Source organism: Arctopsyche grandis, chromosome 2 (genome assembly GCF_051622035.1).
Source record: "Arctopsyche grandis isolate Sample6627 chromosome 2, ASM5162203v2, whole genome shotgun sequence".
NCBI lineage: Eukaryota > Metazoa > Arthropoda > Insecta > Trichoptera > Hydropsychidae > Arctopsyche > Arctopsyche grandis.
Window position 1 is genome coordinate 1,190,898 of NC_135356.1, and position 21,188 is coordinate 1,212,085.

General features: G+C 34.5%; 1 protein-coding gene across 1 annotated transcript; it reads right to left on the reverse strand.

The window, feature by feature from the left end:
* Positions 1-2,084: 2,084 nt before the first annotated feature.
* LOC143922810 (intraflagellar transport protein 122 homolog) lies at positions 2,085-14,897 on the reverse strand. Its single transcript, XM_077446141.1, has 23 exons — positions 14,789-14,897; positions 14,362-14,592; positions 14,081-14,297; positions 12,645-12,795; positions 11,147-11,301; positions 10,877-11,074; positions 10,681-10,734; positions 8,982-9,248; positions 8,370-8,534; positions 7,496-7,504; positions 7,147-7,406; positions 6,949-7,102; positions 6,045-6,209; positions 5,707-5,864; positions 5,368-5,642; positions 4,708-4,864; positions 4,437-4,631; positions 4,239-4,371; positions 3,769-3,816; positions 2,836-2,992; positions 2,587-2,789; positions 2,303-2,461; positions 2,085-2,222 (listed from the first exon to the last, which is right to left on the reverse strand). Exons 1-23 carry the CDS (start codon positions 14,848-14,850, stop codon positions 2,085-2,087), a joined length of 3,711 nt encoding a protein of 1,236 aa, XP_077302267.1. The 5' UTR covers positions 14,851-14,897.
* Positions 14,898-21,188: the final 6,291 nt, after the last annotated feature.

Genomic DNA, 21,188 nt, shown 5'->3' on the forward strand with positions numbered 1-21,188 from the left:
TTTAAATCTTGATTTATAAATATTTTTGTAAAATTCAAGAGATGTCAGTCATCATAAAATAATACCTATATGATTTTAGAATTTCCGTGTAGATCAGCGGCTTCCAAGCTTTATGCTACTACGCCTCCCTAAAAAAAAATTTTTTTCCGCGCCTCCCTACCTTTTATTTTTTAATATATATTATAATATAGACACGTTTTAAATAATAAACCTTTATTTAAAAAAAAATACTGAACACTACAATAGACAGAATAATAAAAAGGTTTTGCTATAACATAAATTTATACGAACACGTATATTTATTATTATATTAAATTACTAATTAAACTACATCTATCACATCAAAATTAAATGCGAATGATGTTGTTGTTTTTTGGCACAAAGTTTATCAAATCTTGGGGGCAATATGGAGAGTGCCACTCGTAACTCCTTTTCGGTAGAAACACTTGCATTGCTTTGCAATACAAAGATTCATACTCTCCACTAAGATTCATCCAAAATTTAATTATGGTTTCATTTTGAAACTTTTGTTTTAGTGAGCTATCGCATGATAATTCTATCAATTTTTCTTTTTCGATAGTTGTCAGTTCGAATTCGCCTTCTTCATTGTAGTTAAATGGATTCTGTATACACAAAAACTTTGAGAAATCAAGGTCTTTGAAATAATTGGAAAAATGCAGCACTAAACCATCCAAGTGGTCAGTAAAAAGATTTTTACTTGCTTCAATATTGGCCGTGGCCCAGAAATCTTTGGAAAGTGAAAACATATCCAAATCATTCTTTTGTAAATTTGATTTCCATAACTTCAACTTTTTAATGAAAGCTTTTACTTTGTCTTTTTGAACAAGTGGATGTATTTGTGATCCCTGCATTGATTTATTTAAACACCTCAATTTTCCAAAAATTTCAACCAAATAGGCAAGTTTAACAATTTAATTATCGAGAGGTTTTCTTCGAGAAAGGTTGCTAATTAAATGTGTATATAAAAATGAAAATAAACATTCATGCATTGAATTTTTACTGTTAAGCTACGATATGAAGTTTTATTTATTTGTAGATATTATGGTATGAAAATTATTTTTTTATTAAAAAGTTTTGGCGCCTCCCCTGGCAATAGTCCGCGCCTCCCGTGGGAGGCGCGCCTCCCAGTTTGGAAACCGCTGGTGTAGATGGATATCACAAAAATTTTAAATAAAACAACTTTATGAAAATAAATTTATAATGTAATTCAACACACAATAATTACATGGAATAATTACAAATTTTCCAAAAATGTGCCACTCAATTTTTTATTATATATTTTAATAAATGTAAATATAATACAAATACCACTTGGTCTATTTTTTTTTCTTTTAAAAACATGGAAAAATATAAAAATATGAATGAGATGTTGAAAATCTATTGAAGAAAAAAATTACTGTTAGTGGTGACTTCTTCTTCGATTCAACGGTTCGGAACAGCTCTTCAGCGCTCATATCAGTCCATGACAACTTCATCCTTCCAATCCATTTTCTACCTTCTATTTTTCCCATGATAATCAAACGGAAAAATTCGTATTTTGAACCCTGTATCATGCGTCCGAGGTACTCCATCTGTCTCCACTTGATGACAGAAACAAGTTTCCTGCTTCTCCGTATCATGCTGAGGACAGCTTCATTTGTGACTTTTTTGGTCCATGGGATCTTCAGCATACGCCTGTTGACCCACATCTCAAAATCTTCGATACGGCTGATCATTCTGGTCTTCAGAGTCCTCGTTTTGCATCCAGATAGCAGCACTCTTTGCGAATCTCAAACGCGTACGAAGATTGTGATGCTTGTTTATTGTTGATGAACACTGTTCTAGCCATCTCGATGCGGATTCTTACGTTTTCATCTGGGTCAAGCTCTTAATTTAACCAAGTTCTCAGGTATTTAAATATTTTAACTCTTTCTAACACCTCTAGATACAACGTTTAGATCACCGGTGTCTGTTTGCATTTTGTCAACTACATAGCATAAATTTCGTCTTCTTTATATTTATGTGCAGACCTCTTCGATTGCTTTCTTGATTAACAGTATATCTTTCTTCCATTCCAAAAATTTTCATTCAAGAGAGAATGACGAAGATGAAATAATGGATTTTAACGGTTCAGTGCCATTCCCGTCAATCAGTTGACTACGACAAAATGAGCAGAGTGCTTTAGAAATCAGCTGCGATTCCAAATCATCCACGTAAAATAGCTGAAACAAAAACAAACCGACGTTGTTGTTTTATGGTATACTCGTACATATTTAAGTCCCCATTCAATATTGATATAAACCTTGTAACAATGAGGGCAATACTGTATGTGTAAGTCGGGCATAACGTTGCGAAAAAATAACGTTTCCAATGGTTTTGGACGATTGATGACTATCACAGATAATGGCTGTAATATTTTCAAATCTTCTCGGTTGCACACAACTTTACCATTCTTATCATCCTATAAAAAAACATTGAAAATATGAATTAATTGACCTCACTTATACATATATGTTATAATTATGTACTATATTTACTTTTCATTTGAAATGCTAATCGTTGAGATACTATTAAATATTTACTTACTTCAAACGATTTGTTTGAGAACACGTCTTTGAGATTAGACAAATTTTCTATTCGCAATATCTGAGAATTTTCTTGGTCGTTTGGCCGAGCTTCGAGAGAAGACACATCAGATTCTATCAACTGTAAAGCCTCCTCCACGGTTATGTCGTCCTCTATAGTGAATGCGACCAACGGTAATATTTCTAAAACATTAATAACCACTTCTATACCAAATGAAAAAATGAAAAATTTCACATAACATCAACTAACCGAATGTAAGAAACGAATGGTACAAATTATGTCTGCAGTAGTTGCAAACTGTTGAAAGTGGTGTGAAATGATGTGAACATCTGTAGCACAACGGCGTAACCTCGTTACTATCGTTCAATCCAGCTCGTGAGAGCAATGTCAAAACTTCTACATTTTCCTGCAATCAAATAAATATCACAGATGGTTACTGATTTCTGAAAAGGATGGTATCAAGAAATCAATCTACATATGTAGAGAAATTAGCAACAAAAATAATGAATATTTAAAGGAAGAGTATTTTCAAAAGCTAATTTTGTGATCTTTCGGATCTTCACCAGAGCGGAGACCAATCAATCTTTACTAAGTTTAGCCCATTGAATTCGAATATGATGATGATTTTTGTTCCTTTCTTCCCGTTTAAAAGATATGAGCGTTTAAAATATGCGCAATTTTTACAGATTTTTGAGTTTTACCTTCTTTAACTCAAAATCATTGTGGGTCACACTAGTAAAGATTGAATAATCTCCGCTTCGTTAATTTTTTTGTTGCTCAATATTATCTAAGATTTTCTTTTAAAACATTTTAGTTCAAAAGAAATACTAGAGCAACATATGTATGTAGAAGAAAAGCAGCTCATGAAGCAGACAACAAATGATTTTTTGAAAATAACACTTGTCTGATATATAATATTTTTTATGTTGGGTTTGCGAAACACTATTAACCCTTTCAATGCTGACCAACGCTGATCAGCGTTTTGCCGACAAGTCCTTGGGCCTGAAGAATGCCAATGTGCTTTGTACATTTTGCATGCATAAAATAAACAAGAATAATACCTGTTAAGCCTTTCCCGGTAGCATTAAAAATCAGTCGTGTAATCCGTGCAATTGCTTTGTCTACGTTTATAAACACTCATTTACACCGGAATTTCTGAATTTATGACCATAGCAGAATTACCCGATGGAAATCCCTAATTGATGAGTATTTCAGATTTTGCCTTGGTCTCTAGTTGCACATGGGAACAATCAGATAGGACCGAATAGGTGATTATTGGAAGAAGCATCACGTATTTAATATACCGGTATTATCCCAATACACGTCACGCAATCGATTTTTATTCATTTTAAAAGCATTCAATTTTAACAACAATTAAGAAGATCGAACTAGTTTTGGAAAAATACATTCACTAATAAACTTCTTTTGTTTATTATATTTTGTTGCAAGATATATTAGAGAGTCTAAACACACCTTTACAAAACTTGAAATCCCCGGCGGTAGTTATCTAGAGTTTGTTTGGATTAACTTCAATTTTATACCTGATTTCTAAATAATTCTAATTGGAAATGTGGGCGAAGTTTGTAGCGTGGCGGGCTTTCAACAGAAATGACTTCAGCATTCAAAGGGTTAAACCGTTTTAATTTATTCACCTGTATCTTAAATGGTACTTTCAAGTTCTGAATTTTGTCCAGCATCTGACGAGCCAGTTTGTTTGCGCCTAGTAATCTGCCTTGTTTTGCTAAACACAAATATACCGAACTGAAAACCGTCAAGGCGCAATATCTTACATGATTTTCAAAAATGAAATAATGCTAAAAATAAACTCTACATAAGATTGAAAAGGATACAATAAAGAAATGCCTTTCGGCGGATGAACATTGTTTTCGACGAGCGAAAGAAAAATTTTAGCCGCGTTGAACAACGTTTCCGGTTGGCAAACTGAAAACACTTCGTGTATAGACTGATGCACAATATGAAAAGTAAAGTAAATTGTTGCATATTTTTCATTTTCATTATACGATTCTATCCAATTCTGTTGTTGACTGTAATTGAATAGAAGAAAAATGTTAATTTCAACTGTCGATAACAATAATTTCAAAGCTTTTCGAATTAACCCACTCAATATCGTCCACAGTTTGGGAGATTTCTAAGGATTGTGATGCAAGCAACCAATGCAAGTAAGCAGCGTCGTTGAAACGTTCTTCGGCGATGGCATTTTGTATAAGAACTCCCAAAACTCTAGCGGCTGATTCCGTCTGACCGCCCATGTGGTATGCTGAAAATATCACATCGATAACACAAAATAAGAAACTATTATAGAATAAATACAACTCAAATGAAGAACATTTAGAAATTCTCGATTATGTTCAATATAACCAGCAGAATAGACTAGTGGTTAGCATATAATGCTTTGAACAGAGTGGTCATGGGTTCAAATCCGAGTTTGCCAATTTATCTGATTTTTATTGAAACGGTTCCAATAAATTGGCAACCTTACCAATTTTCTCGTAAAATCTCGAGTTTTAAGCAATCTCGAATTTCACTGAATTGTATAAAATGCTGCAAATTTACAAATTTGACCATAAATGGATGTTAATTGATATGTATTTACATACTTTGTATAGTACTTGTATCAAGTGTACCTACAATGTGTCTGGCCAGGAAGGCGCATTTGGGGTTACCTGCTAGGCCTTCCTGGTATGAATTAATAAAAAATAAATATCAAGGTACAAATTTAAATGTCTAGTAGTACATAAATTCATGTAACCATGTACGAACCTTTATGAGCTTCGATAAAATGATTGTCCCTAGCCATTTGTTGTGCATATGGTATATAAACCTCTTCCTTGTATTCCGGATTCTGTTTGACCAATTGAAACGCTTGCTCCCAATTTTCCATCTTAACTGCCATCTTGACCATTGCATGCTGATCTCCCAATTTTTGATACAGCTCGGTCGCCGACTCCAAGTGACCGATCGAGATCAAAGCCTGAGCCACCACATATAAATTATCGCTCGCACCCTTATCGAGATTACGACCCGTTTCGACCAACCTAAAACATAAATATGTATTCTCTAAAGGTTCACCGCACACTATTCGTTTAAATAATAACTCACATGTCGACCCAACCGTTCTGTGCCATAATATTCGCCGCACTCTTTATGTCTCCGGCTGCCAAAAACATCTCAGCAGCCACACGAGGCTCGTTTATATGCTGAGCCCATTCAGCTCTCTTTTTTATAAGATCCGACACATCTTCCGAATCCATGTATTCCTACAAATATAAAATAATTCTCTAAAAAAAGGGTCTAAAAGGATGTAGAAAAAAGTGAAAAAAATTAATATATGTATGTATATATAAAATAATTGACAAACTCGTCATCTGTGGATTATTTCTTAATTTTTTTGTTTAATAATTTTAATATACAACTGTACAGATATGAAAAAGACAAACTTGAGCCTTGTGGAACAGTCTAAGATCCGTGTACATTGTGAGGGCTCGGTGTGATTGGCCGTTGGATCGGTATAGCCGTGCAGCGTCGATAAACTTTCCTCGGTATGCATAAACTTCAGCTACCGAGAGAGCTTTGGATGCATTATCGCCTTGATTTAACATTTCCTAGAATAATAATAGTACAAATTAAAACCGAGCTTTTTATTATGCTTTCAATTGTATTCAATTAGGGTTGCCAAGTGTCATGGACAAAAAAAAAGAACATTTAACAAAAAAATGTTTAGTTATAATTGTGCAGGTTATTATTAAAGTGAAATAGTACCAAAAATGCCATTATTTTACAAGGTAATCGTAATATTCCACCAGTACAGGAAAGATTATATCTATAAGGCTAAGAATCATAATGTATATGAAAGAATCATAATTTCACAATAATTTTTAAAACAAATTTACACAAAAGTCCAAATATCTCAAAGGAAATATTATATTACTTCCACTTTCATAATAAGCGGAACATACATACATATGTAGTTAGGAACTTGAAAAGTACGCTTAAAAATGAATTGTTGAATTTAATCATCTTCATTCTCACTCTCAATTTCATCACCTCTGTTGCTATATTTATCCATACACTGCTAATTTGGTGCAAAAGTTTCTTAGTTTCTTATAACATAGTACGGACTGTGTGAAATTATTGTCAAAATTGAAAAAGAGGACATTACGGGTGTAATATAAAAAAATATAGAGAACAAAAGAATTGTGTTACAAAAGACAATTCTTAAAAAAAGACCTGTTGGCAACTCTACATATATTCAATGTCTCTTACTTATTTTTGTAATTGACCTGTTAGGCCTAAATAAAATAAAATAACAATAAGTATATGTAAGTATTACAACAATCAAACCTCTAACACATCGACCAATTCGAGAAATAAAACATTCTCGATCCGTTGAAACGCCTTTTTGGCCACGCTCAACGACAATTCTTCCAAAGCCGCAAAACCCAAACTCTCCCAATCGGAATTCGGAACGCCCAGACAGGCAATGTTGTACGCCTCACTGAAAAAATGAACAAATTTAAAACGCGAACGATTTCGACTGACAACGAAAGACACCGTCCATACTTGAACATGTGATTTTGTATGTACTGATGCATCGCATGAGATAGAGGCACGTTTATCGATTGCATGGCATTGGCCTGCAGACAGAACACGTGGCCTTTCTGAAATCCGACAACTGATCCGATCACCGGCTGCGAAGACTCCGGAAAGGGTACCAGCTTGATCGAAAGCATGCCGCCGCCGGAGTAACACAGCAAATCCTCATACGTCGCATGCCAAGACACCGAGGAAGCATTTTCCGCCTGTTTAACAAACTTTCATTATACAAAACATCACTCACAATTATTGGAAAAAAATTCATACAAATGTGCACAACGCCTCGAACATTAACCTTTCCAAACTTCAAATAATACAAAATAAATCCCTAAAAACAATTTATAATACGCCCATATATACTAACTAAATAATATTCCGTTTGTTACAGACATTAACAACAAACTAACCAGTACAACAAAATGTCTATACCCTTCAGGTATAACACACAGATTACCTAAACACAATCTGCTTTAAGTCATCGACTTTAGAGAGTCTTTAATTAAAATTATGTATTAGATGTATTATGAGCATTTTATTTTTAAATGCTTTTTATTATTACTAAATTGTGTTCACAATACATCTTATATATATTTTAATATCTACTGATCATTTTCTATTTTACAATTTAAAATTAATTTTGTTAGTAATCATAGTATTATATTATTAATATGTACAGCGTAATAGGAAAAAAAGAGCTCAAAAACCTATTTACAATCCTCCAATTACATATACATATAGCCAGCAGTATGGTCGGTGGTTGCGTTTATGTTTAGCACCGAGAGGTTACCGGGTTCGATCCCGTGCTAATCTTTAATACTGCTGACTGTCAGACTTCGATATTTGTGACTCCAAGTCGATCGTTTCTTATCAGAGTTTGCCAATTTATCTGATTTCATTGTTGAAATGGTTCCTCCATCAAATTGGCAAAAATCATCCTACCAACTATGTAACAAATATCTGAATTTGATTTATGTACAATATTATGATTAATTAATTGTTAATTTCGTGTTCTTCAGCCTCTCGAAATACAGCGATTTATGTAATAAAAATGGTGCAATGTTTGTAATTAATTGTCTAGGAAGGCGCATTGGGGTCTACCTGTTATGCCTTCCTCGTATATATGTATGTATCTATGTAAAATAAATAAATAAATATACAATGAGACTTACGGTGAAAAGAAGTTGCTGCGTAGCTATCATATAAACATGACAACAACAACTTTCGTCCACGATTGCTATCATCGATTTAGAAGAGCTCAAGTCGAAGCACCTGATCGCTGATTCAATAGTCACCAACACTTCCATGGAAGCTTCATCCAGGTCGACTTTCCATATCTATAAATACAAGATAAATAGTTGAAAACTTTAAAATCAATAAAATATTATAATGGACTTCCATTCAATCAACAATTTGATACAATTAAGTCAACCTGTTAAGTATTAAATAACATTCTCAATAAACGTACAAATGTACAGATATTATGTACCAAAGACAAAAAATCATCAAATTCAATTTTTGTATGTTAAAAAACGATCAAGTTGCGATTCGAGTACTGCAAGCATTTTTTGCTATGTGTTACGAATGAAGAATTCGATACAATGTGCTAAATATGGATATAGAAAATGATCTCAATTGCCGTTACGAGTCATTCCGGTTAATTGAAAACTGCCAAGCGATGCATTTCTTCGGTAAAAATAACGCTGACCCACGTTAGTACAAGTTTATACACATTGCTCTGAAAATACATACGTATATAACAAATAGATATGTAAATTGCGGACCTCTCCATTGGCGAGTCCCAACAATAGTGCTTCTTTATTTTGAACCGTAGTAACTTTCACGTATCTTATCGAAGCGGGCACATTCCACGATGCCAGATTCTTGCCTCCGATCATCACCAGCTTGGCGTCTTGGCACAGCAGAAGAGCACTGCTTGTCGCCACCAGCAACGAACATTCGGCTTTCTGGGGTATCTTCTCCTTGACGCGATACAGCATACCGTCAGTATCGCTCTGCTCATATATGACTATACGCTCGGGCAGTTGTACCTGTATGTATAATAATTTTCTTAAATCACAATGACTCAAATCATATCTTTAGAGCACATGTTTTAAATATTAAAATCAATCGAAAGATTGAAATTTGTAGTTGTCACAAAAAAACGTGACGTCATTTAAAAAAAAAACCGTTGTATTGTGTATATGTTACAATTGAGGTGTATCTTCCAGTTGTAATATATTTCGACTACATACAATAATAACATCACAGCTGTCAAAACTCAACTGTTATATTACAACTAGGGATCCCAAATCTAAATATTCGAATACTTTTTATACGAACTTATTTTTTTTTTTAATTTCAATCTACAGCACATTTAGTTTTATTTTATGTTCCAGATAATGATTCTCTTAAAATTTTATCTTAATAATATCTTGAACTTCTTAAAACTACTATTCGATATTCGAATATTTGGGATCCCTAATTACAACTGGCGCACATTGTTGAAAGTGTATTTGCGCTTGCACATAGAGATATAATTTACTAGTTGAATTGTATTCGTATATGAATGACCTAAAACGCCAGTTGGAATATATTACAACTGAAAATACACTTCCGACTGTAACATATATGTATGTACATGTTATATCACATCACCATTGTGCTCTAAGGCAGTGCTATTTGCTCAAACTATTTCAGTTGGCGGACCAGTATATATTTTTCAGTAATTCTCACGGACCAACATCATATTTTTAAATAAAAAGGTTATATATGTATATGAGTGAAAATTTGTTCGTATAACAAATAAAAATAGTATGAAATATAAGTAGTAAAATTTATTTTATTCACTTCAAAGTACAATATGTATATATCATATACATATGTATGTACTTAGATAAAAATGAAAAAAAAAAAACTAATGAGACATGAGCTTGTTTGTTATTAGACAACTTATCCAGTCGTGGTTTTATCGAAGACAATTCCACACATAATGGATCATGAATATTCACACTATTAAGATGTTTTGTCTTAATTAAACTCATGGTTGAGAAACCAGTCTCGCAAAGGTAAAAGAGTTTTCAGTGCATGGTATTAAAGATCTGGGAAGATTTGTGCTTTCAATTTGATTCAAAAGTACAATATGTATATATCATATACATATGTATGTACTTAGATAAAAATGAAAAAAAAAAAACTAATGAGACATGAGCTTGTTTGTTATTAGACAACTTATCCAGTCGTGGTTTTATCGAAGACAATTCCACACATAATGGATCATGAATATTCACACTATTAAGATGTTTTGTCTTAATTAAACTCATGGTTGAGAAATCAGTCTCGCAAAGGTAAAAGAGTTTTCAGTGCACGGTATTAAAGATCTGGGAAGATTTGTGCTTTCAATTTGATTCAAAAGGACGCAAGTGAAGTTGTGGTTTCAAAACACTTTTTTAATTCTTCAATTATTTTATCTTCTAAATTAACCAATATATCACTCCATGGCAAAAATGGATGAGATGATGCAACGTTATCCATAAGCTATTGTTTTAATTTGTTATTTACTTGTTTGCCGACGGACGGTAATGGGCCGCGGACCATAGTTTGAGTAGCACTGCTCTAAGGACACTATACATATTTAAGTCTGATATTGAAGTTGAGGCTTGCTAAAATAGAAACTCACGGCTAAACGATGTTTATAAATAGCTATCTTCTGCACCTTGTCGTGGCACTTGATTTTGACTTTGGTGCCCGACGTCAGGTGGTGAATTATGACGTCGGTTAAATTCTCCCGGTATGCATACTTCTCGTGGTACAAGCCGTGTACTTTATTGAAGACGATTTGATAGCACCATAGTGTGCCGTCCAAGCATCCCAGAGCCTGTCGGATGACAAATTGTTAAGGGCAACCAACTTTTTGAAATAAATCTGTCAAGTTAGTCTGTGGACTCACTATAGTGTTGGTGTTGTCGCAGTGCTCTATGGACCAGACCCATTGTTGGGAATTTTTCAGTACAGGAACGCCTTCAAGGGTGGTGATGATCCAACCTTTTACGCCACACACTAAAATCAACTCGCCCAGTCTATTCAAACACACCGGCATCAAACCTGAAAATCAAATCAATTCACATTAAAATAAATAGTTAATTATAGCCAGCGTTGCTCGGGCAGGTGAAAGTTGGAAAAAAAGTATACAAATTCAGCTTTATATTAAGTATAAAAATACGATCAATAAATAATTCGCCGAGCAAAAGCTGCTTAATTCGCATTATACATACATGTCTGTATTTATTTATTTATTGAAAAAAATCAACAGACAACAAATGTAGAAATGCATAAAAATAAAGAATAAATGTAACAAAATAAAATAACATCTGGGCCCAATTATATTTTTTTACAAATTACATAAAATGGTACATAGAGACAAACAAATGAATAAAACTAAAACATGACTAAATAGAACAGTACATAACTAAACATGAAGTGATGTAATATTGGATAAAGATTACATATGTATATAATAGAAATAGAGAATGAATCAACCAATCAAGACTCTCCTGATGGCAGTCCTGATTTGATGCAAGGAAATACCGAATAGATCAACATCATTCAGCTCCCCGTTAAACATACGATAAACACGCTGTAGATAGGAATATTTTAGGGAATTGGTTCTGAAAGTATCAAGTGAAAAGAGTGTCTAGAATACCTAACTGGGATCCTGAAATCAACCTTACTCCGGACATCGGGACAACCAAGAAAACCATTTAGGAGTATAAAAAGGAACGTAGCATCAGAGAGTCGTCGTCTGATAGAAAGACTGTTAAAAGTATGGGCGTAGATAGGAAAACGGTAGCGTAAGGATTTGATAAATTTTAGTTGAACTTTTTCAATACAATTAAAATGGGATATATAAAAAGGTGAACAAGATAATTGAGCCAAATTCAAGGTGAGACATTACAAGGGAAAAATAAAGTAAATTAAGTACATGAGGATCATCAATGGGTTTAGTTGAGCGGAGTAGGAATCCAAGAGATTTATATGCTTTATTAGTAATGAAGGAAATATGTTCAAAGTAATCGAGTTTATGATTAAAAATAACACCAAGATCCTTAATAGGATGTATTTAGAATTGAATGGTTTAAATGGTAATGATAAGTGACATTAGATTTATTTCTGGTAAAATTTTCAAAATAGAACATTTTTCAGGATTTAGAAAAAGGTCACTATTTAAACAATATATAGCAAATCTATCCAAATCTTTTTGCAGTTTATAACAATCGTCTATAGTGTAAATAGGTTTATAAATTTTTGTGTCATCAGCATAAAGAAGTATGGAAGAGTTTTTAAAGATGTATGTATGTAAATAGTGTCGCTTCAATTACAAGTAATCATACAAAAATTATTCAAACAGTAATGAAACGAGTGCAATTATAACACATAACGCAAATTACCAATAGGACGATCCTTCATAACTTGCTGACCGGACGCGTTGTAAAACGAAAGCGTCTCCGACCAATCTCCGACCAGAAGAGCACTCTCCGTCCAAAGCACCGACCACACGGGACAACCCTCTCGACTAATTTTCAACCTCTCTTCACAATTCTGAAACACACAAACAAACACTTGTTCATATTTAAATTATCTCGGAAACCATTCAACGATCCTATCACTATCAAACTGCAAAGTCTGATCAAAGCAAACTGTCTGTATTTACATAATTGGTGAGTAGCTGAATAACTTAAATTGGTCAACAAGTTATACATATTATTAGCCACCGATTTAACATAGTAATCTATTTAATTGTCAGAAATATTCTAGCCGAAAATAGCAGTTTATTAGCATAGTGCACTCACTAGCAGAGCTATTGCATACCAGTAGAGAGGTCAAGTCGACGGTTATTAAAAAAACACAGAACGACCATCTCCTATTAGAATTTTCCAATTTTTCTATCTTAATTGTTGTGACGAATGCAATAAGTTGTTATCTTCTTCCTCAGTTTCTCGCAAATTCGAATTATATTCGAATCTTACAAATGCTACCTACATACATACATACATACATAATGTTACAGTTTCGATTCCCACTACAGCCCCGCTGCTGGCCAGACCTTGGTGTGTGACTTGAGGTCCATCGTTTCTTATCAGAGTTTGCCAATTTTTCTGATTTTCATTGAAACGGTTCATGTAAAATTAGCATCTCCTTTCCTATCTCTCTTGCTAATCTCAAGTTATTCAGCGTCTTAAAATTCGACAATTTGATTATAAAATGCTGCAAAAATTTCTCCATAGATGTCACTGTGGATGTTTATATGAATTCGCATTGTATAAAATGCTTATATATTGTATTTAAAGTACAATCGTAGCAAACCATATGTGTCACTTTGGGGTAATTCCTGTCATGGCACATATGTATGTAATAAAATAAGTAAAGCATTCGCTGTGTTTTTACTGAATTTCAAATATTATATAACTACTGGCCACTTACATATGTACATAACTTATAAAATTAAAGCAATATTACCGTAACCTCAAAGCGAAATTGAGATAAGTTCACAGTTTGGTCAAATTTGATCATTAATGCAGTTTTCTTCCTATTTTCATATTCTTTTTAGGCATTATTGGCAACTTTTCAAAATAGCATCACATTTTTTACAATACAACAGACAAAAAGTTTTAGTTTTAATTACAAATTACATATGAATTCAATTCAAAATCACACGTTAAAATTCCAAACAGCTCAAATTGAAATACATACAGTTAATTGTAGTACAATTGTAAAGAATTATCATTTTTACATTCAGTCAATTTTATCAATTTATTTCAATCTTTAAAATGGTGCCCTGATTAACCGTATCTTGTAGACATACATATCTTGTGTACATATATACCTTATCCCTTATTGAAACAAAGCCGTTAGACAAGCCTACGGCCAACAATTGCCCGTCCAACGACCACGAGCAACATGTGATTCTCCCGGACCCGTTGACACGGTGTTTCTGTACAGCCTTAACTTCATTAGACCAAAACGCAATGTCGGAGACGGCACACGAGGTCAACTGGTGAGTTATTGGATTGTAGGCCAAACACTGCAGCGGTTCGTTGTGTCTGAAAAGATAACATATTATGTCATTTGATTCGCACTACTCAAATCATGTACACAAATACGTACGAATATTTAAGCACTCCTTCAAGTTTCGACGTCCAGATTATGACTATCTTGTCGGCGCCCCCCGATGCAAACTTTCGACCGTCCTTAGCATAAGCTACGCAGTACACAGTGTCCTTGTGGCCTCTCAGCAGCCTGATCAAGGAGCCGTCTTGAGGATCGTATACCATGACCCGCTCACTAGCCGCCACTATCATCTGGGTACCATCGGGACTATAGCACAGACTCTGCACGCTGAAAACAATAAATAAAGGTGCATACTATTTATGTATATGCAATCAATACAAGTATTAAAACTAGGCTGTACTTTCGATCGATATGGAGTATGTTGACATTTTTGACATTTCGTCATACACTCCAAGGCTAGCCTGCCATTTTAAATAATTAGTACAAAGCTTATTAATCAAGATATGAGCATTGTGAGTATTACCAAGAGTATTCAGTCTTTTCCGCCTCGTGAATCTTGTTAATCCACTTGGGAACTGTACGCATTTTTATTATTTTGAGCCTGATGATATTGTACGAAGCGAGCTTGTGTGTTGTCTGAGTTGTCACTGCCGTTGCTATTGGTTACAAACTCGACTCTCTGCTCGGCACCTCTTTTGAGGAGTTTACAATAATAAAGCTTTTAGAAACTAACAATTTTGTATATATTGTATATATTTCTTCGAACAAATCGAGTTGAGTTGAACAAATAGTGCTAAAACTCATCTTCTTTGAGTGCTATGTCCTCCAAAAGGTTGGCTACCACATATGTATCATACATTTTTAAGTTAAATCCCAATGCGCCTTCCTGGCCAATTAATTAAAAACATCGGTATACAATTTTTAGAATAATTTCAACAAAGCATCATAGAGACACCTATGGATAAATTTTGACAAATTTTTGATAAACTTACATTTTCGGAGCATTTTTTTTTTATATAAATCGTCAAATTTCGAGATACTTAGAAACTCGAAATTTACGAGACACTTATGGACAAATTTGCAGGATTTTTATACGAATCAGTGAAAATCGCGAGAAATGGGTAAAGGTTGCCAATTTGTTGCATATATCCTAACCACTAGTCCAAGCTGCTGGTTAATTTGGTTTAGTTCAACCGCATTAAAAATTAATGGGCTGAAATTGAATGTACGGAAATATTATTATATTTTACTACTATGAGCACCGAGTTGTTACCGGTGGCTTAGTCTTTTACCAGCAGTTGAAAGATTGGTAGTTTCGACTCAATTAAATCCTACTTTCCCTCCCAAAAATCGATCTCTACTGGACTGTTTTTTTCTTTCAGATATCTGGGGTTCGTTATGAACACTTGCTCGATTTTTCAGCCTGCTTTAACCTTTTGAATACTGACCAACGCCAATCGGCGTTTTGCCAACAATCCCATGAGCCTGGAATACACCGATAGTCGTTGTTTTTTGAGTATGTAAAAAATAAACAAGAATACTACCCGATAAGCCTTTCCAGGTAGCATTGAAAAAAATGCATTGAATATGGGTCGTGTAATCCGTGTCAATGTTTATAAAGACTGGTTTACACCGGAATTGCTGAATTTATAATTATAGTAGAATTTCTCGTTGGAAATCCCTAGCTGCTGAGTATTTTAGATTGTGGCTTGGTATTTAGATTGTGGCATGGTATTTAGATTGTGAGCATGACATTTTAAGAACGATGAAGATCGAACTAGTTTTTGAGAAATACATAATTAATAGACTTCTTTTGTTTATTTTATATTGTTGCAAGATATATGTACATATTAGAGAGTCTAAACACACCTTTACAAAACTCGGAATCCTCATTGGTAGTTATCTAGGGCCTCATACTTTTTTAAATAATGCAATAATAATTATGACTGTTGGTTGTATCAAAAAGTTATTTTCTTTGAATTTTTAATAGATTTTTATTTATCATAAAATATACTCACAATAAATTTATTCTACATATATGTATGTATGTATGTATATAATAGTTATTAATCTAACGATTATTATCTATTTACAAGGTTTTTATTATTCACTTTCGTTTTGATGATAGTAATAAAATTAATAATAGGAGATCATTCTAGTTTGACATGCATATGTACCAGTGGTTCTCATGTGCAGCCATCAACGCTTCATAAAGTAATATTTCACAATTTTATTTGTTATTTTTTGCATATTATGTAGTTCGATTAAAACAACTTCTGAATTCAAATTCAAAACGTTAATTTATAGTGTCTTCAATCTTTATCTGGAACTTGCTATATGCTTGCATTGATTTATGTACAATATTCTATTATTGTACATAAATTTATTTTTTTGTTGTTGTTTATAATTCGAACTATGTATGTAATCCATGTCAAAAATTTATAAATAATTTTACAAATAAAATAGTGAAATATTACTCTATATAGCGTTGGTGGCCGCACATGAGAACCACTGATCTAGTCACATATCTGCACTCAGATTGACTGAAATTTGATACAAAAACATTTTTTCGGGTTTCAAAGTATTTTTGTACACTCCACTTCTCCGGAAGTTTTTCCTAAGTCTGCAAATCGTACGACTCGTTGATCAATGCAAAACTCCTTAATGGAAGATCGGTTGGTGTAGTATTTTTGTAAATAAACACTCCAGAGATGATTTCACGAGTACCGAAGCAAAGCATCCAAGACAGTCAAGTCAGAACAAAATTATTGTCGATTATATCGCAAACTGCTTCATCTGGAAAACACATTTATAAATTTTGTTAAAAATGTTTTTAATGTATTATTATGGTTAGGGTTGCCACCTCAGACCCAAGTCTCACCCGGTGATAGTGACAAAAAAAATATGTATTTATATTTATACCTTATTCGCTCAGTAATGCATTTTTGTACACAAGATATCGCCAAACATTTCATACAAAAGACATGAGCTACATACCTGTCACATGGAGACATAACCTTGAAACCCGAAGCCCGGAGACTTCGGTGGCAACCCTAATTGTGGTTTACTTATGCATGTAAAACATTAATACTCTACCTATCCGTGCTAGAGAAATCCGCTCGCCGCAGTGCTGGATACCAAACTTCCGTTAGCACAAGACTTCGGCCCCGTCCACTGTCGGTATCGATTGGTCATTTACAGTTACAGATTGGTCATTGCCAGTTACAAAAAATGACCACTGACACGAAAGCCATGTGAAACGTAAAGGAGGTAAGTAATAAGTAAAAAAAGGGCCGCGTACTCACTTAACTACTACGCACATACTAAATCATTTTGACATTATCCACGAGTATTTTAATTTTTTTGTTGATTCATTAGGTTATCTTTGTGGAATACAATAAATTTAAGATAGATGCTATTACTATTTAACAAATTGTAAGACAGGGAAGGTATGTTGACCGTATCCCGGTCTAACGAAACACGTGTTGTGTAGTTTGAAAGAGGATCGTTTATTTTCGATCAATTGGTACAATGGTTATTGTATGTACGAAGACGTTTCTTCGGAGAAGTGATCTGTATGAACTCCATAGGCTCACTCTGCCAGTGGAGGTTGCTGCGTTGGTTTATAAACGTTTTGGGTTGGAGTGTGTCCTTTGTTCGTGGTACTCGCGCTGACCTATTTATGCGTGTTTGCCACGCGTTAATGACTTTCCTGGATATGTGTCGCAGTGACCTGATGAGATCATTTAAGTTGTACTATATGCCTACAAAATGGTTGAAAAAACAAGAATTTTGGCGTTGAGATGTACTCCATATCGGTACGGGAGGGTTAAAAGGGTAAATAAAAAGTTGGAATGTTTTATCTTTTTAATTTATACCAGGAAAATAAATAGGCTTCATATGCAGGTGTAGAAATCGATTTTTCATTATTTCGTTAGCAACAAAGTACATATCCGTATGGTAAAAAAAAACCGATCAATTATGCTCTCACTTGTGCTTGCCAACCACAGAACTCAAGTTCTCTAAAAGTTAATACAAAGATGTAGATTCATATGTATATTTAATACTTTATATTGCATACAAAAATACATACACGCGAGAAAAAACAATTTTATATAAGTTTTTTTGATTAATCATTAAAAAATAATTTAATTAATTAAAATTTTTTATAATACAATAAATGACTATTTATGTATTATCGAGACATCTATAGAGTAAAAATATGTTTATAATTTTTGGTTAAAACCTTTGCTAAATCGGAGTATTAAATTTCAAAACATTAAAAAAATTAAATGATTAATTTCATCATCATCATCATTTACAGCCATTCGCCATCCACTGCTGGATGAAGGCCTCTCCAACACGCTTCCACTCGTCTCTGTTTTGCGCAACACTCATCCATCTCATTCCGCACATTTTCCTAATTTGGTTCACCCATCTTCCTTGCGGTCTTCCTTTTACTCTTTTGCCTTCTCTCGGGTACCATTCAAGCACTTCTTTTGTCCACCTTTCGTCCATCCTCCTAGCTACGTGACCCGCCCATTGCCATTTCAATCTCTTCACTCTATCCACTATGTCCACTACCCTTGTCATATTTCTCACCCACGTGTTCCGCTTCCTGTCTTTCCTCGTTATGCCAAGCATACAGCGTTCCATACTTCTTTGAGTGCATTGGATTTTATTTTGCATCTTGGCGTTCAGTGTCCAAGTTTCACATCCATACGTCATCACTGGCAAAACGCATTGATCAAAGATCCTTTTCTTCAGGCAGAGTGGCATTTTTGATTTAAAAACAGCATTCATCCGTCCAAATGCACTCCACCCTAATTTCATACGTCTCTTTATCTCTTCATTTTTACTACCAGACATGTCAATTATTTGACCTAAATATAAATAATTATTTACTACTTCTACTGGTTTATCATCTAAGGGGATGCTATCAGGCATGCAATAACTATTGAACATTAGTTTAGTCTTATCTACGTTAATTTTTAATCCTACTTTTCTACTTTCCCTGTCCAGCTGTATTAGTCTGATAAGTAGGTCAGCTGAATCACGAGCTACTAAAACTATATCGTCTGCGAACCGAAGGTGACTCAAAAAGCGACCATTGATGCTTACTCCGGCTGTATCCCAATCCAATTTCCTGAAAACTCCCTCAAGCACCGCATTGAATAACTTGGGCGAGATTGTATCTCCTTGTCTTACTCCTTTTCCTATGCTAAATCTATCTGTACCTGAAAAAATTTTAACCGAAGCTGTGGCATTCTTATATATTGCAGCTAACAGTCCCACATAGGTTTCCGGCACTCCCTGTGTTTTTAGAGCGTTAAGTACTGCATTATGACTAACTGTATCGAAGGCTTTCTCATAATCGACGAAACCTAGGCACAATGGCCGTTGATATTCGTTGGCGCGCTCGATTAGTTCGCCAACTACTTGGAGGTGGTCCATTGTGCTGAAATTTGCCCTAAACCCTGCCTGCTCTACAGGTTGGTTCTCGTCGAGGATATTCTTCAGCCTTTCTGTAATAACCTTCGTGAAGAGCTTGTAGACCGCTGAAAGTAGACTAATGGGTCGGTAGTTCTTGATATCGCTTTTGTCGCCTTTTTTGTGTATTAAAATGATAGTTGCGTTATTCCATCCTTCTGGTATAGCTTGGTTCTGGATGCATTTGCTGAAAAGCCTAGCTAAGATATTAATTAGGGGGGGGCCGCCACATTTTAGTAAGTCAATGGGAATATTATCTTCCCCTGGGGATTTACCGTTCTTTGCAGTTTTTAGCGCGGCCTCTACTTCGCTAGGCAATACTGCAGGAACCCTTTGGCCGTGTGTCGATTCCAGAGCGGGGAATTGGCCGTTGTCGTTCTCGTATAGTTTTGCATAGAACGTGTAAACTCTGTCTATGATTTCTTCTCTATTCCTAATTATTACTCCGCTCTCTGATCTGATTGCGATCATTTGGTTTTTGCCTAAGAAAAGATCCTGTTTGCACTTTTTCAGGCTACGGTTATTCTTAATGGTATTTTCTATTAGCTTGCTGTTAAAATCCCTGACATCCCTGACTATTCTCTTTTTAATTTCCTTATTTACTAGATTGTATTCTTGCTTATTATTATCCCTATCTAAATTCCTTTTATGCTTAATTAGGTTTTTTGTTTCCGCTGAAATTTTGCTTAATTTAATCTGTTTCCTGAATCCACCTAATTTCTTACCTGTTGAGGTTAGAACCGAACTAATTACAGTGTTCAATTCCTCGATGTCTGCTTCTGGGTTTAATTTCCCGTATCGATTTCCAAGTTCGAGTTCGAATTCCTTTTTCCTAGACCTTAGTTGAGCGAAATCTGGAGAGTTACTGCATCCTTTTATTAATTTCCTACGTTCGCAATTTATATTAATGGCCATCTTGGCACGGACTAATCTGTGATCGCTACCTATATCTACTTTACTTAAAACACTAACGTCTTTAACGGAGTGCAGGGCATTTGTTAGGATGAAATCGATCTCGTTTCTGTCTCCTTTAGGACTCTCCCAAGTCCACTTATTGTTGGTGTTTTTCCTGAAAAATGAATTAGTGATAAAGAGCCTGTTGTGTTCTGCGAATTCTATGAGGCGATCGCCTCTGTCGTTTCTTTGGCCGGTACCAAAATTGCCTACTGCTCTTTCAGTATTTGCCTTTTGTCCTATTTTTGCGTTAAAGTCGCCCATGATTATTTTAAAGTGGTGACGGCTATTATCGTATGCGTCCTGTATTTTTTCGTAGAAGTCTTCTATTTCCTCGTCTGGGTGGCTAGATGTGGGGGCGTACACTTGGAAGATTTGACAAGTGTACCTGCTCGAGATTCTTAATACTATATAGCATATACGTTCCGATATGTCGCTTATTTCTATAATATTTCTTTCTATTCTCTTATTGATAAGAA

Coding starts and splice junctions, on each gene's coding strand:
- LOC143922810 (XM_077446141.1), bottom strand. CDS start 14,850: ATGCGTACAGTTCCCAAGTGGATTAACAAGATTCACGAGGCGGAAAAG. Junction 7,103..7,146: donor TATGGACGGTGTCTTTCGTT/GTCAGTCGAAAT, acceptor TCATTTTTTCAG/TGAGGCGTACAACATTGCCT. Junction 4,865..5,367: donor TTTTATCGAAGCTCATAAAG/GTTCGTACATGG, acceptor TGATATTTTCAG/CATACCACATGGGCGGTCAG.